Source organism: Falco cherrug, chromosome 8, assembly GCF_023634085.1.
Source record: "Falco cherrug isolate bFalChe1 chromosome 8, bFalChe1.pri, whole genome shotgun sequence".
Lineage (NCBI taxonomy): Eukaryota > Metazoa > Chordata > Aves > Falconiformes > Falconidae > Falco > Falco cherrug.
Window position 1 is genome coordinate 34,317,260 of NC_073704.1, and position 24,434 is coordinate 34,341,693.

Genomic DNA, 24,434 nt, shown 5'->3' on the forward strand with positions numbered 1-24,434 from the left:
TCATTCACTGTATGTCATTCACTGCAGCTCCATGCTGCACCCAGCTGCACCCCAAAGAGAAGAGAAACAGAGGCTGCCCTCCTCTGAACAGGTGTCCTCAAAATGCTTGCAGAATTGGAGCCAGAATTGCCTTGTTGCATCCATGACTGTGACTTACTGAATTCACTTTGTTTTAGCAAATACACCATATACTATGCCAACTTCAATGAGCTCTATATGCTTAAATTCTTCAATTTGCATGCAGTCATGTTAGATTTGAAGAATATGAAGTTCACATAAAACCATATTCCATTCCAAAGATGTCCTTTGCCCTTACGTTTTGAAATATGCCGCTACATTAAAACATTTCAAAACTTCACTCAAAACTTTGAAAGTGGTAACTATCAGACACAGGCATTTATACGGTTACGGGATGCAAGCCACTATTCTAATTTCAGAGTTTACTTGGGCAGAAATTTAAAAAAAATCCCAATGTGACCTATCTGCTTGTAACTATTGAAATGCCAAGAGGTATGGGTAGACCATTTCTAAGGGCCACACTGAAGTGCCTTGCTGTATGGTGTAACACCACCCCTAAAAAACACTCTGCCCTGCAGAACTCTACGTGTGAGAAGTTATATATTACAGGTAACCAAGTATTTAACACTGAGATATTTATCTATAAAATTCATGAGTCCCATAGAAAGCATAACTGTAATTTGTATTGATTCTAAGCTCTTGTACCAAGCTGGATAATCTGCTCCCATTTGTTTTTCTTTATTATCACGTTAAAAGCATTTTGGGTGCAGAGAGAAACATTCTGCGGTATTATACAGAAAAGACAGCTTCAGAAGCCAGAGGATATCACAGACTGGCCTGTCCTCCTCTCCATTTTGGCTCTGCTTGCTAGCAACAGCAAGCTTTCCTGGAGTCTAGGCCAGGCTGATTTAAGCAAAACTAGCAGCCACTGTTGAGGTAACAGTATGACACTTTTAAGATCTTGCCAAAGCACTCAGATCAGACTCAGGCATGTTCTTAAAGTCAAAAGTGATATTACTGCCCGGGTTGAGGGGCTGGAGTCTCCCGTGAGTCATGCTAGCACTCAGCACACCAACCACCACCCAGGCTGAAGGAGAGATACTGATACAGATCAAGTGAGGCACTAAGCAGTACCATCTTTCAGCACCTTTCATGACGTATCCACCAGTAAAAAAGAAAACATAGCCAATTCTGCTTCTATGCTACAATTCTTCTGTGCCTTCTTCTATTAGCATGTTTAATTGTAAACAGATCATCACTGTTCATGAAAGCAAAAGAATCCTTTCCCTCCTCACTTGCATTGTAAACCCAGAATAGCTCCAAAGGTATGAATGGAGTTTTTCTAGGTAAGTGAAACATACAGCGGGGTTAGTTTTATTTGAGTAGCTCTATTTGAAATGCCAGACCTGGTAAGTCGGTAGTAAAATCCCACATCAATATTTCACTACCATAGCACTTTTCACATGCTACCTAGTGTTCACAATACATTTGATACATTCTGCTAGAAAATAAATTCCTCTTTCTCAGAAAATATTGTTATATGCAAAACAGAAGTCAATACAAAGTATGAATAGTTACAAAGGCAATCTTGCAAGAAAATAACAAGGCAAAGCAAAAATAACCTTAGATGGCATTTCCTGAAATAAATAGATTCATGCTGTTGGGTCTGTACAAGAACCTCTCATCTGTTTTAATAAACATATATATTTTTCCGGCTTACCTTCATATAACCAGTCTGCAATTCCATTAAAAATAATTCCTTCTTTTCCTGAAGATGTCAGGCGCAATGAGCTACTCTTTACATCTGGCTGATAGTAGATGTTATTTTCAAAAATATAAATCTGGATGAGGTAAGAGAGACGGGGAGAAAAAAGAACATTTTGGTAGATATAAATGAATGTTCGGCAATGAAAACATTATTTCCTCAGGCTCAGAACAGTCTACAGAATAATTCAGCATGAGTTTTCACCAACAGTGGCTTCATATTTCCTTTTATTATCAATTTGGACAAACTAAGCAAACTTCTAATACTTACACCAAGCCAAATTCTTCCTTTGAAATTGTCTTCCCAGTTGAAATGTTTCTATTCACTTTATGAAGTATTACTAAATTCGTCAGAATCATACAGGAGACAAGTTTTATAACAGTTGAACAGATCAAGAAATTTTCCATTAATTCCATTCTATCTAATAAAATCATCTGGTTTTCTAGCTCTGAAATTAGACACACTTCTGGCAAGTACATACAGCACAGTACATACATCATAAATGTTAGCTACAGCTTTATATCATGGTGTGAGAACATACTTGTAAAGCAAAAATAAATAGCAGACTGGCATTAACTTTTTTCAGCTTGCTGACCCTGTTTCTGACTGACACACAAACGTTTTACCTATAGTGTGCTATATAATTGCCCTTTATTTTCAAGTCTAGGCTACTCCTCTTTTTCCTGCAAGTAACAGACTAGAGTGACAGTTCTTTCTCCTGCCACTTCTCAGCCTTGTCTGCTTTTCTTTCCCCACTCACTTTGTTGCAAAGGATTTCAAGATCACTCATTTTGTGAAAGTGAGCTCCAAGCTCCATGAAGAAGTGCAATAAAAGAAAGATAGAGGCCAAACCCCCAATGACAGTAATAAAAGACTTTGGAGGAGTATGGTGATGGCAAAAAGGGCAGGAGACACACACAGTGACGATCAGAAATGTTTATGACATGGAAATTCTTCTGTACTCAGGCATATGCCACAAGGGGCTGTATTCCTGCCTCTCTGCTATCAGCCAGGAGACCTTTGAGCACTTCACTGCAACACAATTTAGGCACCTGTTGTCCCAAACTTCTCCACTGGCCCTATCTTTCCCAGTCCACATTCCTAAGAAACAAACATCTGAGATACTAACAAGCCAAAACCTGTAGACTGGTATAAAAAGCAGAACCACAGCTACCAGTATTTCCTGTAATAATGCTCTTAATCCTTTTTTTGTCCGTACTCCTGCATTCCTCATTTTCCTCAGTTGGCAACGCCTGTGGCTAGACTCATCTTTCAGCTATAATCGTCTCAGAGTTGTAGCCTTTTTCTTTACGTTTTTGTTAAATTGCAATGGCGACATATGTGCTTGCATAGATTAACAATGGAATCAAACTAACATCAGTATTACGCACCATCGTGATCCACACCAAGAAAACACAGCTAACCGCACTAGAGAAGTTTTTGTTATATGATTTCATCAATGTACACTGATACAAGGAGTCTCAGGGATTGCTAACGTGAAGTAAATATATTTCCACCAAAGAACGTTTTAAAAGCCTAGTCATTTGTCATTCTCATACTTCTATGATAAACGACTTTTGGGAAAATACTAACCAGAAAGCAAAGTTTTATTATCACTGTTACTGCCGTTCTCTTTGCTACTACATTACCATCTGAAATAGATTTCCCTACGAGTCCCCAAACTAACGGCATTTCTGACTTTTAACAGTAGCCACTTCATGATTTCTGCTGCAAAAAGCAATAAAGCTGATGTTTTTTCATACCATGAGCAATGCAATCATTTTAACTATTACTGGGAAACAAGGGTGATTTGGAACGAGTTCTTTATGGTCAGAAATTCAAAACTTGGCAGTGGGTTCAAAACTGAAGGATTAGAGAACGCTGGACATATCAAGCTTTTGAAATAATATGGACAAACAATTCTTGTCAAAGTATATTTCAACACTGAAAACGTACATGTTTTTCTAAAGTAAAAGAAACAAACAGAAGTAACAACAAGGCATGGTTAATTGCTTAACCAAGAAAAACAAATTGATTTAGCCAAGAACTTGCTATTTAAGTAAACTAAAAATATTCCTATCAGACTAGATTACAGATAGCATAAGTAGTGGGAACCACTCTACTGACTATTGCTTAGTAAGGAGCAATTTCTTACAGTTGACGATCTCTACTTACATAAACAACTGCTTTCAGGAGATTACAAAAAATAAAACAGGCTACTTGATCAAATGATTCTATTTTATTTAAGCTTCTTTAATTAAATGAGCTTAATCTAATCCATTTTTGAAGATCAGAAGTATCATTTTTGCTTCTCTCCTCTTTTTCAGGCCATTTGTATTTTTAATGGTGAAGATACCCGTAGTGTCTAGTCTCTGCAATGAAAAACTTTTATTTAAAGCCATTATTGCCAGTCAAAGCACAGGATTAAGAACTACTTGTTTTATGACTGAACCATGAAAAGGTCTTTAATCCTGTTATTACTAGTTAGCAGGCATTGCTAATTCCATTTGACACATTTCAGACAAGTAAATATCTCAGAAGGAATACTGACTGTTGTGCCACTGATTGACTGCTGGCTTCCTCTGCTTTACACCCCATTGATTTCATAAACTGGCTTTGTCTCCATCCTCAGCCAGTTCTCAGCCACCCTCTAAACATCCCCACAATCCTCTTAGTTTACTCTGTCATGTGAAGTTTCCCTTCTCTCCTCATTACTTGTGACATATGGTTTTTCAACTTTGAAAGCTACACCCAAGAACAATATTTTTTCTTGAACATATGGATCAGAACATTTAAAAGTTCTTCTAAAACTTCAAAGCCACCCAGTGGCTCCCTCCCTACCCAGCCTCAAGCTCATTCCTTACTTGAATTTAACATTAAAAATGATGAATTTATGTTCCTTTGCAAAACATTCATGAAATACAAGCATTCATTTTCCTCCACATAACTAAACAGCATGCAAATGCACATCGATGATTTAGGGTCGGCACACTGGCAAGTTATTGCTCTGCACTGCCTGCAGCGTTTGGAAAGATCAATATCCCTATGCCTGAACCTGTAAAAACATCTCAGAAAGATTCACCATTATGGTTAGTCATTTAATCTCATCTGTAATTTTGACTATTTGTTATATTTCAGGAGGTGCCATTATCCACATGAAGCCCACAAGCTGCTGTTTGTGCCAACAGGAATGGCTTCGTGCACACTTCTTGCAGTGATGCTGCCTAAACCCCGCAGCCAGGACTACATTCCCTTCCATTCCTGAACATGCCAAAGTGCTCATCTGTAATTAACACATTCACCTCTTGGAAATAAGAACTCGGGAGTTCAAATGTTGATTTCTGCAGCAAAACAGGCAGCAGAGCTGCCATAGGAGTGACAACATTGTTGTGATGGCTACTAGTAGTGGCCTGAGAGGTTCTGTGCTTTGCTTTCTGTAAATCCAGACTATGGATTCAATTAAGCACAAGTACTTTGTGCAGCCACAGAAACCAATCTCTCATCTGACATTAGCGTCGCAGCAATGCAGCCAAGACAGACATTTCTAAAAGGCATACTCACTGAGAATGCTTATTCCTGGTATAATGTTTATGTGGTATAAATTTATTTTGTATATTACTCTCAAAATATGGAAATTTTAAGAGAGCACCACTTGAAATCTATTCTGTTCACAAGATTGTGAATAGTTTTATTTTATGTTGATTATCATGAGCCCACCAACTAAAAGCAGCAATGGAACTATTCCTCAGCTGAAACACGCAAAAAATCCTACCCCAGGCCCCAGAAGCAGAGGAAGTCCTGAAATATTATGGTGAAACTCTCCCCTCCCTGCAAAAAGTTCCTTTTCTTTGGTTTGTACATTTTCGCTTTCTTTCTCTAAACATTGCCTCCAATGCTTTCTGGTCAAAGTAGCATCTGTAGAAAACTGTACGGTTCCACTTTCTGCTACAATAAAATGTATTTCCTTTTCTTTCTTTCTTGAAAGAAAGCTTTTCTTTCAAGAACACATGGACTAGATGGAAAGTTTTGTGTTTTACGTGGTGGCTGCTGCTGCTGCTTAGTTGCAGTACAGCCATACACAGAAGCTGAATTTATGAGCCACAATTTGGTCTTTAAAATTGATTGAAAGAAAGAGCAAGTGGCTGGAAAAGAACTCAAACTACTACTTTTCCTACAACGGAGACGTAGACTCTCAAATACTGCAAGGCAGACAGCAAATCATGACACTGGGACAAGAATTATTGATCAAAACAAAACAAAATATTCTTGGAGTCTTGCAAATACACATGCCTAAAATCCTGACTCCAGTAAGTAAAACTGAGCATGTGCCCAAACGTTTCCAGGGTAGGGATTTCACATACTTCATCACTTTGTATATTGCGTTTTGGGCAATGTCACATAAACCAAAAATTTCTGTTGCTAGTCTATCGCCACTCAGGTATTTGGGAGCAAGTAAAAGGGCTTTTCTTAGTATACACTTGGGTCTAATTACTACATCATGAGTACTAAAATGTTGACTGTAACTACTGAATCTTCCAAAATTGCTAAAAGAGGGGTTGCTAACTGTGTATCAGACAGGTATTCTCATTAATACATCAGTGGCTTTGTGCCCAAAATGCTTTCACAGCTTTCAGGCATGATGATAAGAAAATAAATTGAAAAAGGCACAAAGTGGAACCAGGCTATCTTATATGAAAATTATTTATTACAATTTTCTTAACCTCTTCGCTTCACCACCTATTTTCCAAGTATTTTTAAAATATTTAATATTTTTTTTTTTTAGTTAAGACCCTTAGATAATAATGCTGTAAATAGGGATAAATATCAAAACCTATGGCCTTCAAAATTATTTCACTTTTTGTTGTCTTTGAGATTTTTCACAGGTTATCACATCAAGCCTTTCAAATGAAGAAAAAACCACAGCATTTCTTCAATTATTTTATTAAATATTTTCAAGTTAATGAAAACCATCTGCAAGAATGTTTTGGACTATTGAGAGATTAATTCTTGATAATGATCACATTATTTCAAGTGACTCTGAAGAATCTGAGGATCGGCTTGCTCTACTGTTCTACCTACAGCACTAATCCTCCTCATTCTTCCACATCCGTCAGCCACTAAAGTATTTTTTCATAAACCTTCTTCTAAATGAATTTGTTCCAAAACACTTATTTATTGTCTGCAACATGTTTCACAATTGCATGATTTTATTTCAGGTTAAGGTCTGAAGCAGAGCACCCAGTCCAAGCAGTTAGTTCCAGATGGCAGACAGCTGTGAAAACACAGAGCCATGCAATCCCACAGCTGAACGGCAAACCCAGTGCCAATCGCTGAAGAGGCCCCCTGTGTGTCTTTAATCATTTCAAACACTACAAGCGGAGAAAAGCCACTAAATTACAGAAAAAATACTCCACGTTTTCCCTTTAGGTGCTCCACTGCAGCCTTCTGCATGGGCATATCCACACTCAGTCACTCTTCTGATTGCAGGGTGGCGTATCAGCAACAGGACAAGCTTCTGCCTCACCAGCTGGGTGGCCACAGCAGACTGCCTGGAGCTGTGTGGGGGTCACCATGTGATTGCTTACCCTGCACAGAAGCAGTAACTGTAGGCAAATCAGGGCTTTGAGCTTGCTACCAAAGCAGGGGCAGCTTCTCTACCAGAGGCTGCCAGCAGCCGGTTAGCCCTAGCAGCGCTGAGACAGAGCCACTACCAGACGTTTGCATGTGTCCTAGAAATTCATCCAGGCACCAAAGTTCAGATTTGTACTTATATCCAAAACCCCAGTTTTCTTCAGGTGGAAGAGAAACAGCTGCAACCCTTGATGACGAAACCTGTCTCCTTCCCCAGAGCCAGTCACTGTTCTCACTTGCAGAGACAAGCTACCAAACCGAGGCAAATTTCTCCCAAACTTTACATTAAGAAGGTAGGCTTAATAATCCAGCATTAGTCCTTTCTCTTACTTACGCATGGATAAACTTATTTTTATATTAGTATGGTAAGGTAGCTTACCATGCAACAAGTTCTTAAAATAGACTATACAAACACTAACTGTATAGGTATAATGTACTGCCACTGCTGTTCCCCAGCAAGGAGAGGGAACCACCTGGGGTCTAGAACCAACATTAGTCACTCATGTCATGCTCCGCCCAAGCTGAAGGTGTATCTCCCCGCTCTGTACCACAACCAAGGACTTGGTGGCCTCTGTCACACTTACTGTAGCGTGGCCACAGTTTAAAAGCCCTGAGAAGGTGCAGCTGTCCTATAAAGCATGTTTGCAGATTGCCAGTCTAATATTTCCACATAACCTGATGTGAAATGATAGTAGAAGTCACTAACAACTAACAAAAAAACTGGAAGAAAATTAGTTAGCACGGCCTTTAAAATTGTCTTGATATTTATCATAGAGAAAACTTGGACACCTGCCCTGTAATGGTTAATATATCACAGACTTATTTTCCTAACTTAATGAGTGAATCTTTCTAATTAATCCTTCAGAGTTTGAGCATAGCAGATTTGTTTGACTTCCTGATTGATACCATCAGCACAAACACATTTTGCCATCAATAATAACAGAAATATGTAATGTAAACTGCAAGTGTCAGTGGGCTTTTGCAGCCATAAATTACCCTTACATAAGTTTCAACAGCTCCTGAAATTAACTTTTCAAGATAAAAAGACAATACTCAGTATCCAGCATCTGTCCTGAAGGAAAGAAATGGTGGAGTGTGACTAATGGCACAGTTTGTCATTACATGGATTCATCAGGACAAATACCTACTTCAAGGAAGGTGCCAACCAAACCCTAAAGCTGCTGAGCAGATACAGCTGGGAAGGAAACAAGGCAAGCATCTGTATCAATACACCTTTGGTTAAAAAAACCCACATCCATACTACAAGCACTGGTGTCTTCCTGCACAGGTAAGTGACCTACCTGTGAACTGAGGAAATAATCAGATTCTTTCTCTGACTCTCTAACCAGCAAATATATAAATAACTATTCCAACTTGGAACAACTTCAGTGCTCTCCCTTAATACCCCAGAGAACATGACAGTCTTCCTTACCTTTCACAGCTATGACAAGACTAAGGAATTTCTGATTATGCCCAGAAGGAGACCTTCAGGCATGCAGGAAAAGCTTCTGCTGCAGAACTCTGTCAGTTGCTAATGACTGTTAAGACATCGACCTAAACCACCTTCAGGCAGCCCATCTCTGGCTATATTTATGTGTGACCTTGGCAAAGACACACAGTTCACCACTTGTTGGACTGGCACAGGTGTCTTCAGAGTGCAACGTTCTACATAACAGACCGCTCAAATGCACTGTGCAGAGGGGTAAGTATTCTTACTGATGCAGAAACAAACGTCGTCCTGCGCACCCACACAGATAGTCTGGCTAACCAGCTGACTCCACCACCACCATGAGTGATAGCTACATCTCAGCACAGGATCTATCAGACTTCATTTCCTAAGCATGCAGCAAAATTATATCCCTTCTTCTTGTGAGACTGCCAGCTAATTAGTTGGATAATTAATTCTTCAAAAGCTTCAAGATGTTTTTCCATCTGGGCTTGCCTCTTACCACTTGTTCTGTCTCCTGTCTTACCACACATTAACAAGGGCCAAATCCAACTTCCCTTAGTTAGATCAGTCACTAAGATTTCCAGATGAGTATGTTTTCTTGCTAACAACTGTTATTACAAACAATATTGGCTATCCATTAGACAAAAGAAAGTCAAAGAAAGAATACTTTCTTAGTTGCTCCAAAAATTTTGCACTTTGCTCTTCGGAGATCAGACTGTGACTTTCCCAGTTTCAGGTACAACACCAAGTTGGTACAGCACTATTTTGCAGTTTAATCTCATACCGGGAAGAGAAAGAAGATCCCATGACACACACAGCAGCTATACTTCTCCTAGTCCTGAGTTCATGCTGGAGCATGCACTGGAATAACACACACAGCAACGGGGGAATCACAACAGAATCATAGAATCACTTAGGTTGGGAAAGACCTTTAAGATCATTGAGTCCAACCATTAACTTTACATTGAAAAGTCCACCACTAAACCACGTCCTTAAGAATGAGAGTCACTTGTTATGCTACCTAGACCACAGCTAAAGGACTGCAATATGTAAGCACAGTTTAAATAGCAGTTCAAATGGAGAGTTAAAGATACTGGCACAGAGCCCTCCCACATAGATCTTATGAGGAAAAATTAGTTTGATGCTAAATAGATTGATCAAAACTTGCTTGGCAGTGTTTACACTACATATTACTTATGTATACGTACATATTATATATATCCAAAGAGTCAATGTTTGTTTCTTGAACATGCTGCTCCCTATGCGAAGTTCAGCACAAACAAGTGATCTTAAATAAACAAATCAGTGGTACCTCAAAAGAAATAAATAATTTTAAAATTATTTTAGAATGATTTTTTGGAAAAAAAAAAAGCGGTTTCAATTCCTACTGCTGATTTTGCCGCAGTTATGGAAAATGCACTATGCACTTCCTTTTATTTGTAAGTAGTATTGGAACTAACTTTTTATTACAGTAAGAAATTAAAATCAAACCTTTGCATCCACATGGAAACCATTTGGTTGTGGTTTTTCAACACTTGCTATCAAGATAACAAGCTTAATTTTCATTTAAGTACTTAACGTATTTGCTACAACTTTCTGGTTCACAGATCTGAAAAATTATACAGGTAGCTCCACTTCAGATACTTACAATTAGTTTTCACCAATTTAAAAAATATTGCAAAACATCCACTGTATTTGTCAATGCATTACCATTACAAATAAATACCTAGCTTGGCACCTTCTCTACCACTGTTCAGCGTCCTCCAAAGCTCTGATACATTTTTTCTATCAGAGCCACTGATTACGTTATTCGTAGTCACAGCACAATGTCTGTTCTCTTCTTCAAGTCCAAACTGAACAAACATTTTCTTGTCATCTATGATTTCACTTGCTGTACCCCTGGGACTTACAGACTTAAATTGAAATTGCCAGACCATTATTATACCCACTGCTACAGAAGACGCATACCCCTTTCTGCCCTTTTCCCTTCCCAAAATCTCATTTAGTCAAAGCAGCTTCCCACTGAAGATCAAGGTGTACTTAGGATTACGTGTTTTGTGTGTCAAAGTGACAACAGCGTATTTTCTTTTTCCCATTCATAAAAAAAAATAATTAAAAAAATTGCTTATTTTGGGAAGAAAACACCTTCTAACATCGTCCAGAAGAACTGGACATACAGTGTTACATAGGAACAGTTGGGTTTTACACCTAGTTAGAAGTTCCATGATGGCAATCCAAACCTCCTGGTGCATATCAAAGCCCCTCTTTGGCCAAGAGCCATAGGACACACGCTGCAGCGAGCCACAGAAATCCTCTAGGTCTCTATTTGGTTGCAGGAAAGACATGGCTTTTCCTGTGTTCTGTGATGAACTGGTGTTGTGATGCCATTTGGTTTGTTTCTACCTACAGCTTGAGATTCAACACCCATATTCAACACTACTGAGTAAAGTGCTGGCCCAGGGATCACTCAAACTGCTCATAGGCTGCATGCATACACCACCAACCTTCCTTTGAGAATGCTCTGTCCATGGGTGTTTCCAAGTTAGGTGTTGATTTATTGTTCCATACATGTGAAAGTGAGATCTGTTGTATACAAAAGCACACGGACAAACCAGATTTCTAGGCAGTACTTTGCACATGTTGGAAAAGTAGCAAGATAAAGGGTCAGTCACTGTCATTTTTGCCCACAGTAATAAGCTGTGGAAGAAGCCCCATGGTAATGAGCTGGGACGCTCACACACTGACAGGCAAATACAATGCAAGGTAGCAAATTGTTACCCAAAACAGCTATAATGCATTTCACTGGTGTGACTGATTATTCTGCTGATGTCTTTCTCACATGTCCTGCAGCAATCTCCAGAACCAAAGAGAAAGACTATATTTTGAATAATATAAACCACAGGAAAGTGGCTTATAAAGCTTTTATAAGTGTGAATTTTGCATGGTTGGAGTATTCATTAGTGACTTTGTCAGTTACAATTACACTGACTTTTTCCAAAAAGCTTTTTTTTCCACATCTTCCAAATATTCTCTTTAGATCACATACATTACAGGATGCCAATTTCAAGGAAATTTTTATGGAATTTTATTGCCAAGCACCTTTACATTACATCCCGTTCTGCTACACTGTATCTGTAGCCTCTTTAGATTGTGAGCTCCCACAAACAGTGATTGCAGGCTAAAATGTCTCACGCAGTTTGCAGTACAGCTTCTTTGCAAGTCTCCAATAGTGCAGAATGGCTCTGATCTCCTCTCTGCAGTTTTTTTTTATTTTGCTGGTCAGTCTACACTGGTATCAAATTTTCAGAGCTGTTCAGCTCTGACCTTTTCCAGCTCTTACCCCATAGTTCCACATGCACCACAGACCAGTAAATTATGCAGATACTAGGCACAGCAGGCACCATCAGCTACCCAAGCAGCGCATGGCAGTAGACAGAAATCTACCCTTACATGATCTATGTTTCAAAATCAACAGACACATTGCAAATGAGGCAGAAAACAAATAATAGATAAACCCACATTATTATAATTGTAAGCAATAATAACTATATTCACCCTTAAAGGTACCAATTTTCTAAAGATTGTGATTGACCTAGACAGGAATTTTCTCAGAGGAAGCTTTCAAACCTTTTGATTATGTTGTAATTAAGGTAGAGAGGAAGTAACTGCTGATCAGTATGAAACATGGAGACCTGAAAACACATACATCACAATGTCATATACTGGCTTTTTTTTTTGTCAGTTGCAATATGTTAATTCTACTTTTGCAGTGATCAAGCTGCCAGACATAGCATGAACAACAGAACACTGAAGTACCACTTTCCTGCTGTCTAAATTAGTGCCACTGCATCACAGCAATGTGTTAGCACAACTGTTTCTGAACAACTGCAAACAGTCTACAAGGCTATCATATTTAATTACTGTTTAGATGGTTTGTAAATATACTGTAAACAATAGCAAGGACCCATTCATAATGCAGCTATACGATTAGTTACTAATGTCAAGAAATAAACCAGGCCATGAACTCACAGAGTATCAGCTACCCCATGATAACTCTCATGTTTATGTCCTTGATTTCAAATAAAAGTGAGGAAGCATTGCCCTCTTGTTTAGACACATGCTAATAATTATGCTGCCTTTTCAATGACACTGGGTCTTGACATTCACTAAATTCACACCCTGCCTAATCCCATGATAACTTACTCATGGGTGCAAACATTGTGCTATATGTTATATAAACAAAATCACATATAGTATCTGAACTATGACCTATGCAAAAAGCTACTTTATAAATCTTTGCTACTGCACAGAAGATTACAGTAAGACTCCCTCACCTCCAAGCTGATAGTCTGGATCTACTGCCTCCTCCCCATGGAGCTGCCTGCAGAATTATGCTGGCTGCAGCACTGTGCAAAATGTCTGAGGAATTGGACTGCTCAGCCCTTTGGTTTTCATCTGTGTAAGTGATGTAAAGTAACAGACTTATCTATAAACAGTGCATGCTCAGGAACCCACACTCCTTGTTCTTTGCATTTACTGATAGCTTCTGACTAATGAACCAGCATGGAACAGCGTGGACATAAATGTCACTCTTACATGCCTCGGTTGGTCCTACAGACTTATAATAAAATCATAATCTGCCTTTACCATAAAATCTTTTAAAATTATCTCTGGTATTTCAAAGGCTCATCTCACACTGATATCAAGCACTCAATTATGCCCAGATGGATCAATCTGTAACAGAAGCTAAAATGAAACATTTGCAACCTTGTTACTCCAGAACAAAAAAGTCAATGTTGGGAAACAGGGCAAATATAACTGTCTGGACTGGGTGCTGGAGGAAGAATTTTCTATGTTTTCTTTGACAAAATGTAACCAAGTAGCATCCTAACAGCAAGGACCAAAGTAAAACCATGACAGAATTGAAAATGCTGTGCGTTAAAGTTGTATTTCCATTTTCTACTATTCTTACAGTAGTAGACAATCTCTGAGAACTTTGTACATCATTCAAATCCAGGATGCCTCTCAGCATCTTCTACATGAGAAACCAAAGCAGAGTTTAACACAAAGCTTTGTCCTTTCAGCTACTATTGCTGACCCTGCCTATCTTGTCATCTGGTATGTGTGCCTTCATCTCCCCACTGTGCACAGTGTTCAAATTGCCAGATGTCCTTATGATAAAATGATCCAGATTTTAGTGGATGACATCTACTGTATAGATTCCACAGCCATTTACCACTTCATACAGACATGGCACTCAAAACAAGCTCATTTGCCTTAAAATATCTCATTAGGAATGAGACAAATAGGAATGACAAATTTCCGACTAACGCTTATAACAGCATTTGTTTGGGATAGTTCAGTCTGTGAAGCAACACTTGAAAATAACTGTTTGCTTTCTTTCCAAACAAAATTTCTCTCTTCTGTTTCTGAAAATGCACTGGCACCTGCCATAAACGGTGAAGAAAACATGTGCAGTGTTCTGCAATACTATCTATATGGCCAATACCTATTAGTTACTACTGATCAAGCCCTGCTCACGTATGTAACGCATTTATATGAGCACATGAATACAATTAGTGTATTACTTCTTCACCATACCCTAGCACTCAACTAAAGTGAAAAATACTTTGACCTACACAGGTTTCTGCTTTCCTCATTAATGCCATTTCCACCAGCTTAATACAGACCTTTCTAATACCAGTTTGTTTCCACAGAGTTGTGTTTGCTAGTCGATTGCTAGGTCCTTCAGCCTTCTTTCCTCCCTGCCAATTAATGCTTTATTTTCTCTTACAAATCAACAGTGTACCTGACTTTTTAAGCCTTATTCTCCAGGGCTGTCCTGACCTTGAAGCAGTCAAATATATACACTCAGTGAATATATGCTCCGCACAATTACACATCTGCAAGCAGTCCTCTGCGTGTCACATTCTGGCTCAGGCTGAGTCGATGTGAAAGCTTAAGACTTACCACAGTGTGGTGGGAGTTTAATCTACCCTCATCCTTCAGTGCAAATACAGCAGGGAAGCCATAACCTCACTGCAGGAAAGATAAAACCATGCAAGGACATTTACAGCTTGGTGATGATGGAATTTAATTTTTCTTTTTCAAGAAGGACTTGGCTAAAATAGAAAGAGCGTACAGGTGTGTTGAACATGTTCAAAGCTATGTGCTCATACTCTGTTTGGACTTTTTCTCCTCATCACAGCTGTCTTGCTGATAGAGATTCAACAGGGAGTCATGACATCATCATTCATGAAGTATACACAGCTTCTTTTTTTCTTTTTTAAATAATAACAAGGACCATCTACTCCACCTTTACCCATATGGGATGAGTAACATTCTGGTTGACTGATGTAAAGAGCCCATTGATCTAAACTGAGCCAGGATATCCCACCTTGACCACTGGAACAACGGAACTAACTTTCGAGGTCAACTATCATAAGGGGAAAAGGAGGTCCAACCCTGCTGAAAAGGGGAGTCACTGTCACTTCACTAGACAGAAACCTGTCTATATTTTTGATGAACACTATGTGCCAAAGGAGAAAATAAATGTTACCATAGAGCAAACAGAACCTATGAATAGAAGAGCCAGAGGAACCTTGCCACACAGCAAGAGTTCAGGGGGTTTTGCTGCCAAGGTGGTTTTATCCCTTCAGCTTGTTCGTAGCTGAACTCTGTAGGCACTGGTACCACCACAAAGACTCAGAAGTATTTTGCAAGTCTTCTGCAAAAATTTTACAAAAGGTAAATAAAATTTGTGTTTACCACTGGCTAAAACAACCTTTGACTTAGAACCTGAACCACAAAGGCATTAGAAATGTCAAATTAAATAATTTGAAGAATTGACATTTTGGTGCCTTACCATAGCAGATTTCCCCCGTTCTTTTCCCTGCGTGGTAAGGAGGGAATAGAGAATAGAATGTGTCTCTTTTTCTTACCTCACAGATAAGATAACTATATATTTACATTACATTGCTTTACCAAAAGATCAATATAGATAAATTTTCCACCTCATCCTGTGGTATAGCACATCTTTATATATATATATATATATATATACACACACACATACATGCACACACACATATACATATAAAAAATATTAAATGACTAAGTGATTATATGATCCATGGACACAGGTAAGCCTGCAATGGTTTTGGGTAGGATTTTGGAGTTATACGAAAACACAGTCCATAATAAAAATTGTTATCTAAACTTTCCCAACTCTGCAAAAGGTTCGATCAGATTTTGACCTTTCTTCATATTTACTGTGTATTTAGTTTGTACGGGTGGCTATTTCTTAAGAATTTTAGACTTCTGAAGTATAATTTTCTTGGTTTTGCATTACCTAAAGCTACACAATTTTCACGCAAGAAGCACAGCCGTCCTATTTTATGAGCCATGGGACTTTCAGTTAATATTAGCTAACAGACAGAAGCGTGAATATTCAGATATGCTTTGTTACACGTACACATGTCGAACAACATGATAGTCTAGATGAGAGGCACGTATTGCTATTTTGATCGCTCCCTGCAGGCTGCTGCGCAGAAAAGTTGTGATGATTGCTTTTATCAAACGTGGGTGTCTATGCTTGTTTGCATGTGCCTTTGTGGGACTGTGTTTATTATACGTTAATACACACACACAAACACATATATCTACATGAAAAAATAATTTGCTGTCTAGCACAATGATACGTCACATTTCCTGTATATTTGCTTACAATAGAGTTATTGGCATGAGACTGGAGAGAAAAGTGCACTACCTGTGTGCGCAGCTTACATACTGGTTCAAATATTAGCTGCATGCTAGGGCAGTGAAAATAGAATAAGAATCAGGGAAAGGGAAAAGGAAACATCTTTCATCTCCCCTCTCAATTTGTTCACTATAAAGCTGCTGGGCCTTTTATTGTTCCACATGAAAAGCAGTAGTAGAAGAATAATGCTCCTATAAAACATGATTTTCTCATTATTTCTTCACATTTTTTGATACAGCCAAGTAGGTATTCTCACAAAGGGCTAGAAATATCTAATCCCTAATAGCTAATATTTTTAAGTTACCTTTGATACCAGGACACGTTCATTGCATTTCACTAAGCAAAATGATGAAGCACTTCTATGCTCAACTTAGCCTTGGTTCTATTTGTAACCATTTCTGCTTTCTAGAGATCACAAAACTTTCATTGAATATATCCAAACTTGATATGTAGAAACGTATTTTTCCCTGTTTTCCAAAACTGACTTTTTTTTTTTTTTTTCTGGCTGCATTCTCCATTCCCCTTTTCTGAGATGGAGAAAACTGCTTTCATATTGAGAATTACTTTTGAAACTAGAGAACATACATTTAATGCTTATCTTCTCCTCCAACTTAATCTATATTTAAGTGGTGTGGGCACCTAGAAATTAATAATCGAAAATCAAAATTAGTTCAGCAGAATACCTTCAGAGAAACTAATAACTTAATTTTTAATTGAATTATTTAGGTGGAAAGACAAAAAACATACATTTTACAATGCTAGCTGGAGAAATCCAAAAGGAAATCAAATGGGTAGCAGAAGCTTAGGAGGAATACAGTTTTATCTTTTAGGTAACTAATTCTTATGTGAAGTAAAATATTACATTGGTCATGTTCACCGTGACTCTGATAAAAGTGACTCAGTTCTTGTATCAAAAATAAAACAGCAGAAAGTTTTTGGAAGTACGCTAGTAAATGGGTTTCATATCACTTCATAACAGAATCTAATAATTTAGCACATTTCATCTAACATGAATAAAATACTGGAATGCACAGCCTCGCAAAAATCATACACAATCTAGTTGTTGGTCAAAAGTTGCTATTAAAAGAGCCTTTTTGTATGCATTTTTCTGTAAATATTTTCACTTTTTCATTCAAATCCTCAGCTTCTGATGCAGTAAGTTTCCCAGCTGGAATCTAGAAATGTAATAAAAAATATTTGGAAGATAAAATTAAAAAGCTCACATACCCTCCTTAATTTCTCATTGCCTTCTGGAAGACATGACTTCAGCATTTGCTAGAATTATGGTCAAATCCCTTAAAGACTCAACTAGGTGAGCAATGCTCAACTGTTCAGGTTCCTTTTCTTCATAGAAACATCCTCAGCAAGACTAAGGATCTCCAAATATGCTGTGAAATACAGAAGTTCTGAAAGGAGCCCCTCATATATTTTAAATAAGAAATCATACCTGAGGTTAATGTCACATTAAAATGTTCTTGTTTATTTCTGGTTTTCAGAATAAATTCAAGCAGACATTTTCCTCTCAGTTTTACTGCCATTTGCCTCATTACCATCATGATTAAAAGGAAAGATGAAATAAAGCCTTGACATTTCCATATGTGATTTTAAGTTACTCATAAAAAATACAGCAATTCAAAAGAGCAAAAGACTTTGAAAATCAAAACAGCAGATTAAATATATTTATTTAGGACTTACTACATTAGCATTAATTAAGCTTCTACTTGGCTCATGAACCCTGAAAGATCTTTTCTTCTTCATTTGCAAATGGAAGTGTTTTTGCCAGGAGGGGGTGCCAAGTATCCACAGCATTAATTATGCAAAAAGGAAACACGTGGCAAATATTTTACAGAAATGATAGTTACCAGTTTTTATAGTAGTTGTACTTTGACCCTTGATAGAGCAAATAGTAAATGAAGCTTTCAGCAGCTAATGGCTGTTAAAGCATCTGTTGAGTAAGGTGTGTGTCTAGCACAGTCCTGCTAATTTCTCATTTGCTAAAATTACTCTTGTGCTTATCTGGGTACTTGGCAAATGTTATAACATCAAAGAACTTTCCTGCTGCAGTATGTTTATTATCTCAAACAGTATTTGAAAGCCATAGAAAAATGCTAAAATTTTGAAAAGAAGGCAATACTAAGGAAATGTCATGTTAATACAGCAATTCAACAGTCTGATAGATATTTGCATTTTTGTGGGGCAATAGGGAAGGCAAAAATGAACCTCCAAACAAGACAACCAGGATAATGGCTACTGATCACAAAGCAGAGGGATAGGGAGTTCTTGAACTGATACATTTATTAATAGCAATTACAGCAGATTTTGTTCATTTTGTTTCTGGGTTTCTGTTTGTATGCTTGGTTTTGGGTAGTTTTAATATAAGGCGAGGTCCTTTTTCACTAGATTTCCCCCCGCCCCCATTATTTTTGTAAAAGCTTCAGCTTCAAAATCCTATTATCTGCAGTAACCTGTTCCATTTTTTGGAACAAGAGGGCAATTTCTTATTTTCTAATACTTAAAATATTTTCTGCAAATAGATGAGACCATCCAGAATCCACAATTCAGCTATAGTCATCAAATTGTTCTTTGCGTACACAGGATAATAGGTAATTCTACACAATGATGACCTAAATTACATTAAAGTGTAGTAAAAGCTCATCTTCAGTCCTACTATTTGATAATGCTATGTTTTTTGAAGAGCATCAAATTTTGACAAAAACAGCCATCAAGCTTCTACAAAATCATCTTTTTAGTATTCTGGATAGCTTTATATTTTCTTGATTTCTTCTTTGTTAAATTATGTATTTATTTATGCATAGACATTCACACATAAGTCAATTGATCATTATTTATGCTGATCCATCCAAACATATAACTCAAGCTACCTTCAAAACCACTTAATGTATCAAAAGAAAAATGAGGTGAATGCAAGAAATAACATAAAATACCTATTACAAATGCAAAGGCAAAGTGACCAGCATGGATATATGTTCATAGAACAAAGTGAAAATAAAGTACTTAATACAAAATAAACAACATGTTACCACCCAGGAAGAAGAAACTTTGTGTAAAACTTATAAGAAAAAGCTATGTCAAACTGAACAACATGTAACCACACTTTACTGGAAGCTACCTGAAGTAATCCATCCAAGAACTAATCAGAAGAACTAACCATACCACAAGAAGCACTGCAGGTAACACTGCACCTTTCACAGCAAACTCTGCTTACACTGGGGACCAGAGGTCAACTTTTATATTCAGGCTTCTGCTACGATACATCTCCATAGACAGATCCAGACAGAAAGGGATATCTCCTGTCTCAGATACAAGCCAGGTCCAGAACAGAAACATGAAAACCTTTGCTATAAACTACTGGAAAACACAAGGTAAAGTAGAGAGAACACTGGACAAAAACTGGGTTTTTCAGCAACAGAGGCCCTTTAAACCCCTCCAAAGATTCTTTCTCCTGAGTAAAACCATGACATTTAACTTTACTAGGGACATTAACAAAGTTGAGTAATGTTATCTTCACTGAAGTATGAATTATGCCAATGTTTTCAAATGTGGATTAAGTATCCCATACCATTCCTACCAGGTATGGGATAATTCTTTCTCAGACATACTGAATGAGGTCTCTAATCAAGTAAACTGGAAGCAGAAAAATGTTGATGAAACCAATTAGGCATCTAGTTGTGGTGGGTTTTTTATACTGGAATACTTATGGAAATAAGCTGGAAATACTTAATGCTGTGGTAATGGATTCTACAGAGGTGAGGCAAAGAGATAATCAACTGATCTCTTCCAAAATTTTAATCAAATATGAGAAATATTTAGCAAATACATAAACAGCTCCCTAACATATGAAGACACACAGAATGGTGCGTTATATCTGGCACAGTTTTAACACAGTTAAAAGATAGCAATTTAAAGAGTGTGACCTTGAAAACAGTTCTCATAAATAACAGTGATGTGACCTTAAAACACATTAATTCATTAGATAAAAGTTTCTTCTCCACAATAGCAAACATTTTCAATTTCACTACCAAAATGTCACGACTCAAACAGCAGACGTTTCTCTGAGCTTTTCTCTTAATCTTCACAAAACCCTCTACTCTAGGTAAATAACAAGAAACAGAAATAACTTGCAACCACCATGGTAGCTTCAAAGCAATGGTACTATGGTCCAGTCATCTGATATCTGACATAAACCTAACTCTGCTGTTCCTCACTAGCCACATGTGGCCTACCACCCCATTAGCGAGCCCTAGAAATTATTCATAGCAGTCGACAACTTAGACTGATGTGTGATTTTCACAAGGATGTAAAGCATTACTGTATACTTGATTTCACTGCAGACACATTCCCTCCTCGAAGTTCCAGGCTGCATACAAATTGTCCTGCTCAAGTGTTTAATTTCTATTATTTTTCTTTTCATCTTCTTATATCATCTATTTGAAACTCTTGACAATTCTCCCTCATCTGAGGAACTCGAATTAAGATTCCTGTGTAGGCTACACCGCTACTTAGGTCTTCTGCAGAACTAAGGATTGGGGAGTATCTTATACACTCCAGTCTATCTACTGAAAATAGTTGGTCCAAGTTAATGGATTTAACCCAGGACATTCCAAACAGTTATAGCATAAAGTTAGGCTCTTTAGCTCAGTCAGATGTACCTGTGCCTTGTGTTTCACATCTTGTGCTAATTTTGCTGACCAGTCATGGCCACGGTATTGCTGTCCTGTTCTGCACTGCACCTGGAAGGGCGCTAGTCCTCTTCCCTTTAGCGAGCTACACAGTCCTGGTTTATGTGATAGCCACAGGGTACGTGTCATGGGTTGTTCTAGACGAAATTTATCTAGATAAAGTTAACTTGTTCCCTGCTTGTTCTTCAGTTGTAATGAATAACTCTTGGAGATTACTCAGGTTACCATAACTTGATTATTTTGTTTAGAGTATATCTTCCACTGATTGTTTGGTTTATTATGAATTATTACTATGTCCTTATTATATGGAAGACATATAAGTATTGTTTAGGAGGGGACTTTGGTAAATCAATCCTAGTGTGTTTGGTAACACAGATCTGTGAGACTGCACCTTTGTTTGAACCCAGACAGGTGCTACCCGGAGCTCCCGCTGACAGATTCATACACCTTAGACCTCTCCCTATATGACTTGCTGTCTACCCAGCCTCACTGCTGGCTGCTTCCTGCACTACCTTTATTCAAAACTCACCGATGAAGTGTTTGTTCAGTGACAAATTCTATAACTGAGAATCACGGCAATTCATCCTCAGTCGCACGTCGTTCCTCTGCCTAACCTGTTCTGCTGGAATGATCTCTACTGGCCTGTTTCTGCTAGAGGCAGCTGTTCCTTTGGGCAGCAACAGCCATTATTCACAACAGCCTTTATTCATTTGTGCTGCTTCTACATTTCTGGCTTGCTGTTGAAGTGGGACAGTAATGTGGCAAGGCACTTCTGCCACTTTAAACCCTCCTTTTACCACATAAACAGCTTCAGGAGGACATCCTCCTTGGCAGTTCTTATGGAAGTGGCTTCAGCACGCTGTCATTGCAGGGGTACATCTGTATGACAACACTCAGTATCATTCAGAGTGCACAGAAGATTTTCTGTTTTAATCAAAGTTATTATTTCCTAATTCTGCAGAACATATGGCACCATAAAGCCCTGCAGTAGAGCAGACATTTTTTAAAGCATGACATTAACTTTACTAGGGACATTAACAAAGTTGAGTAATGTTATCTTCACTGAAGTATGAATTATGCCCATGTTTTCAAATCTGGATGATTAAGGTTATATCTAAAATGACCACCTATTTTTTTGGAGTTCTGAGACTTAATAGCAGTCCACCTGTGCCCATATCTGTAAGTACTCGTACATATTTCCAGAATGGCAATCTAAGCAAAAAAGATAGCATTATTCTGATTTACTGTTTTCCTGAAGATTATAATTGCTAAGTCTGCCCCTGTTCTTAAGATACATCTCAGAAAAACAAAAAAAAATCATTTCTCAGTAATCACCACATGTGATTTTAGTTGTATTTGAGATTACTAATCAGAGGTATAGCACAGACAAATCAGAAGAACTGAAATTTAATTTAAAATACTTTTAAATTCTGTTCAGTTTTGCAAATGCATCACCCTTCTGCTACAACCTACATAGGTTGCCATGTTCCGTAATACTGCCTGGTAAATAACCTACATATTTGTCAACATAAATCCTGTCACCATACTCTCATTATAAATAAATTAATGTGGTTAATTATTAAAACATACTAAGCATGTTCCAATTTCTTTTTCCTTCCTGCTTCCACCTGCTTAATGCAATACATTCTAACCAGAAACATTTTTTACAATCCCACCATCTTGATGAATGCTATACGCAACAGGGCATATTCTCCAGACATTCAACTTAGAGCTTCTCTGCATGAACAAGTCAGACATTCATAGAGGTTTAGGGATCATACCTTGTGGGCATTAGTGAGCTTATTAGAACATTGTAACAAGGATTATTTGAATTTCTTGTTCAGAGTTGGAGCTTTTATAAGTCTCTCTTCTTCAACTAGCAACACAAGTCAGTTTAAAAGCACTGCTGTTCTAAAACAATTTTTTTTCTTCTCATATTGAGGTCAGTTATGATGATAATGGATGATTTATGTTCATAAAAAAATGGTAAAACTTTTGGTAGAAAACAATATATGAAACACAGCATTTCTGGTTTCATTATTATGAATTCAGCATAGCACAACTGACCTTGGCAGCAATTTTCATACTGAAATGAAAACACTATTTTTCATTGAATCACATTCATTTTTGGGTGTTAAGCTTTTACCCACAGTTTTCATTGATCTTGTACTTGAAAACTTCTCTACACCTTCAGATTTCCTTCCCTCATAGTAGTAGCCACAAAAATGGTTATTCTGAAAATTACCTGAGTGCATATTTGCATGAAGATGTGATTCTTTCAATAACTGTACAATTAAAGATGTGCTTCTTCCAATGATTGTACAAATTGCTTATTTGGATTAGACTAGAAAGGCATGATTACATGTCTTTAATAAAAATGAATAAATAAATAGATCCTCTAAAAGCTATAGCAGGACCATACTAGCATCATGCAGAAATATATAACAAAAGTTATCCTCAGGCTTTTAATTTATTTTTTTTTTTAAACTTCAGTCTGTCTGGAGTATTAATACATTATTAAACTATAGCATTTTTAATGACTGTGCTTACCAGTTGCTGTCCTTGGACGCCCCAGGCTGCATACTGTAAAACTGAATCCTCTACTTCTGGAGGGTTTAACTCCCAAACTTCCCTTGAAAAAACGCAAAAATTTTTACTTGAACACGCTGCCATCACCTTATGTATAGAACCACCAACAATAACATCATATTGAAAAAACAATGTGACCTACCTTGTGTGTATGTTATAAATCACATACGAAGCTGTATAAGAATAATGAAAAACCTGTAACAAAAAAAAAGAAAACATGAGAATTACAAAAACAAATACTGGATTAAACAGACTACCATTATGAGAGTCACAGTCTTTCAATCCCTGTAAACACCAATATCTTTATTACCGAAAGAAAGATTTTACTGAATTAATTATAACCAATAGACTTGAGCCAGAGTTTGAATGCTGTATGAAGGACACAAAGTGAGCTATTAATTTAACCAGCCACTTAACCTGTACAACTGCACAGAAAGGGTCCCAATCAGAAAAATCTGTGCTCCTGTTAACAAAAGTATTTAAAAAAAAAAAAAAAACAAACAAAAACCCCAACCCCAAGAA

General features: G+C 37.6%; 1 protein-coding gene across 3 annotated transcripts in view; it reads right to left on the reverse strand.

Moving 5' to 3' along the window:
• The window catches only part of DPP10 (dipeptidyl peptidase like 10), a 548,242-nt gene that overhangs the window by 53,721 nt on the left and 470,087 nt on the right, over nucleotides 1-24,434 (reverse strand). For all 3 annotated transcript variants that reach the window (XM_055719219.1, XM_055719218.1, XM_055719220.1), the window contains exons 6-8: nucleotides 24,055-24,107; nucleotides 23,874-23,955; nucleotides 1,739-1,859 (exon numbers count right to left, since the gene is read on the reverse strand). In XM_055719219.1, coding sequence (XP_055575194.1) covers nucleotides 1,739-1,859; nucleotides 23,874-23,955; nucleotides 24,055-24,107 — 256 coding nt within the window. The remainder of the gene's footprint in view (nucleotides 1-1,738; nucleotides 1,860-23,873; nucleotides 23,956-24,054; nucleotides 24,108-24,434) is intronic.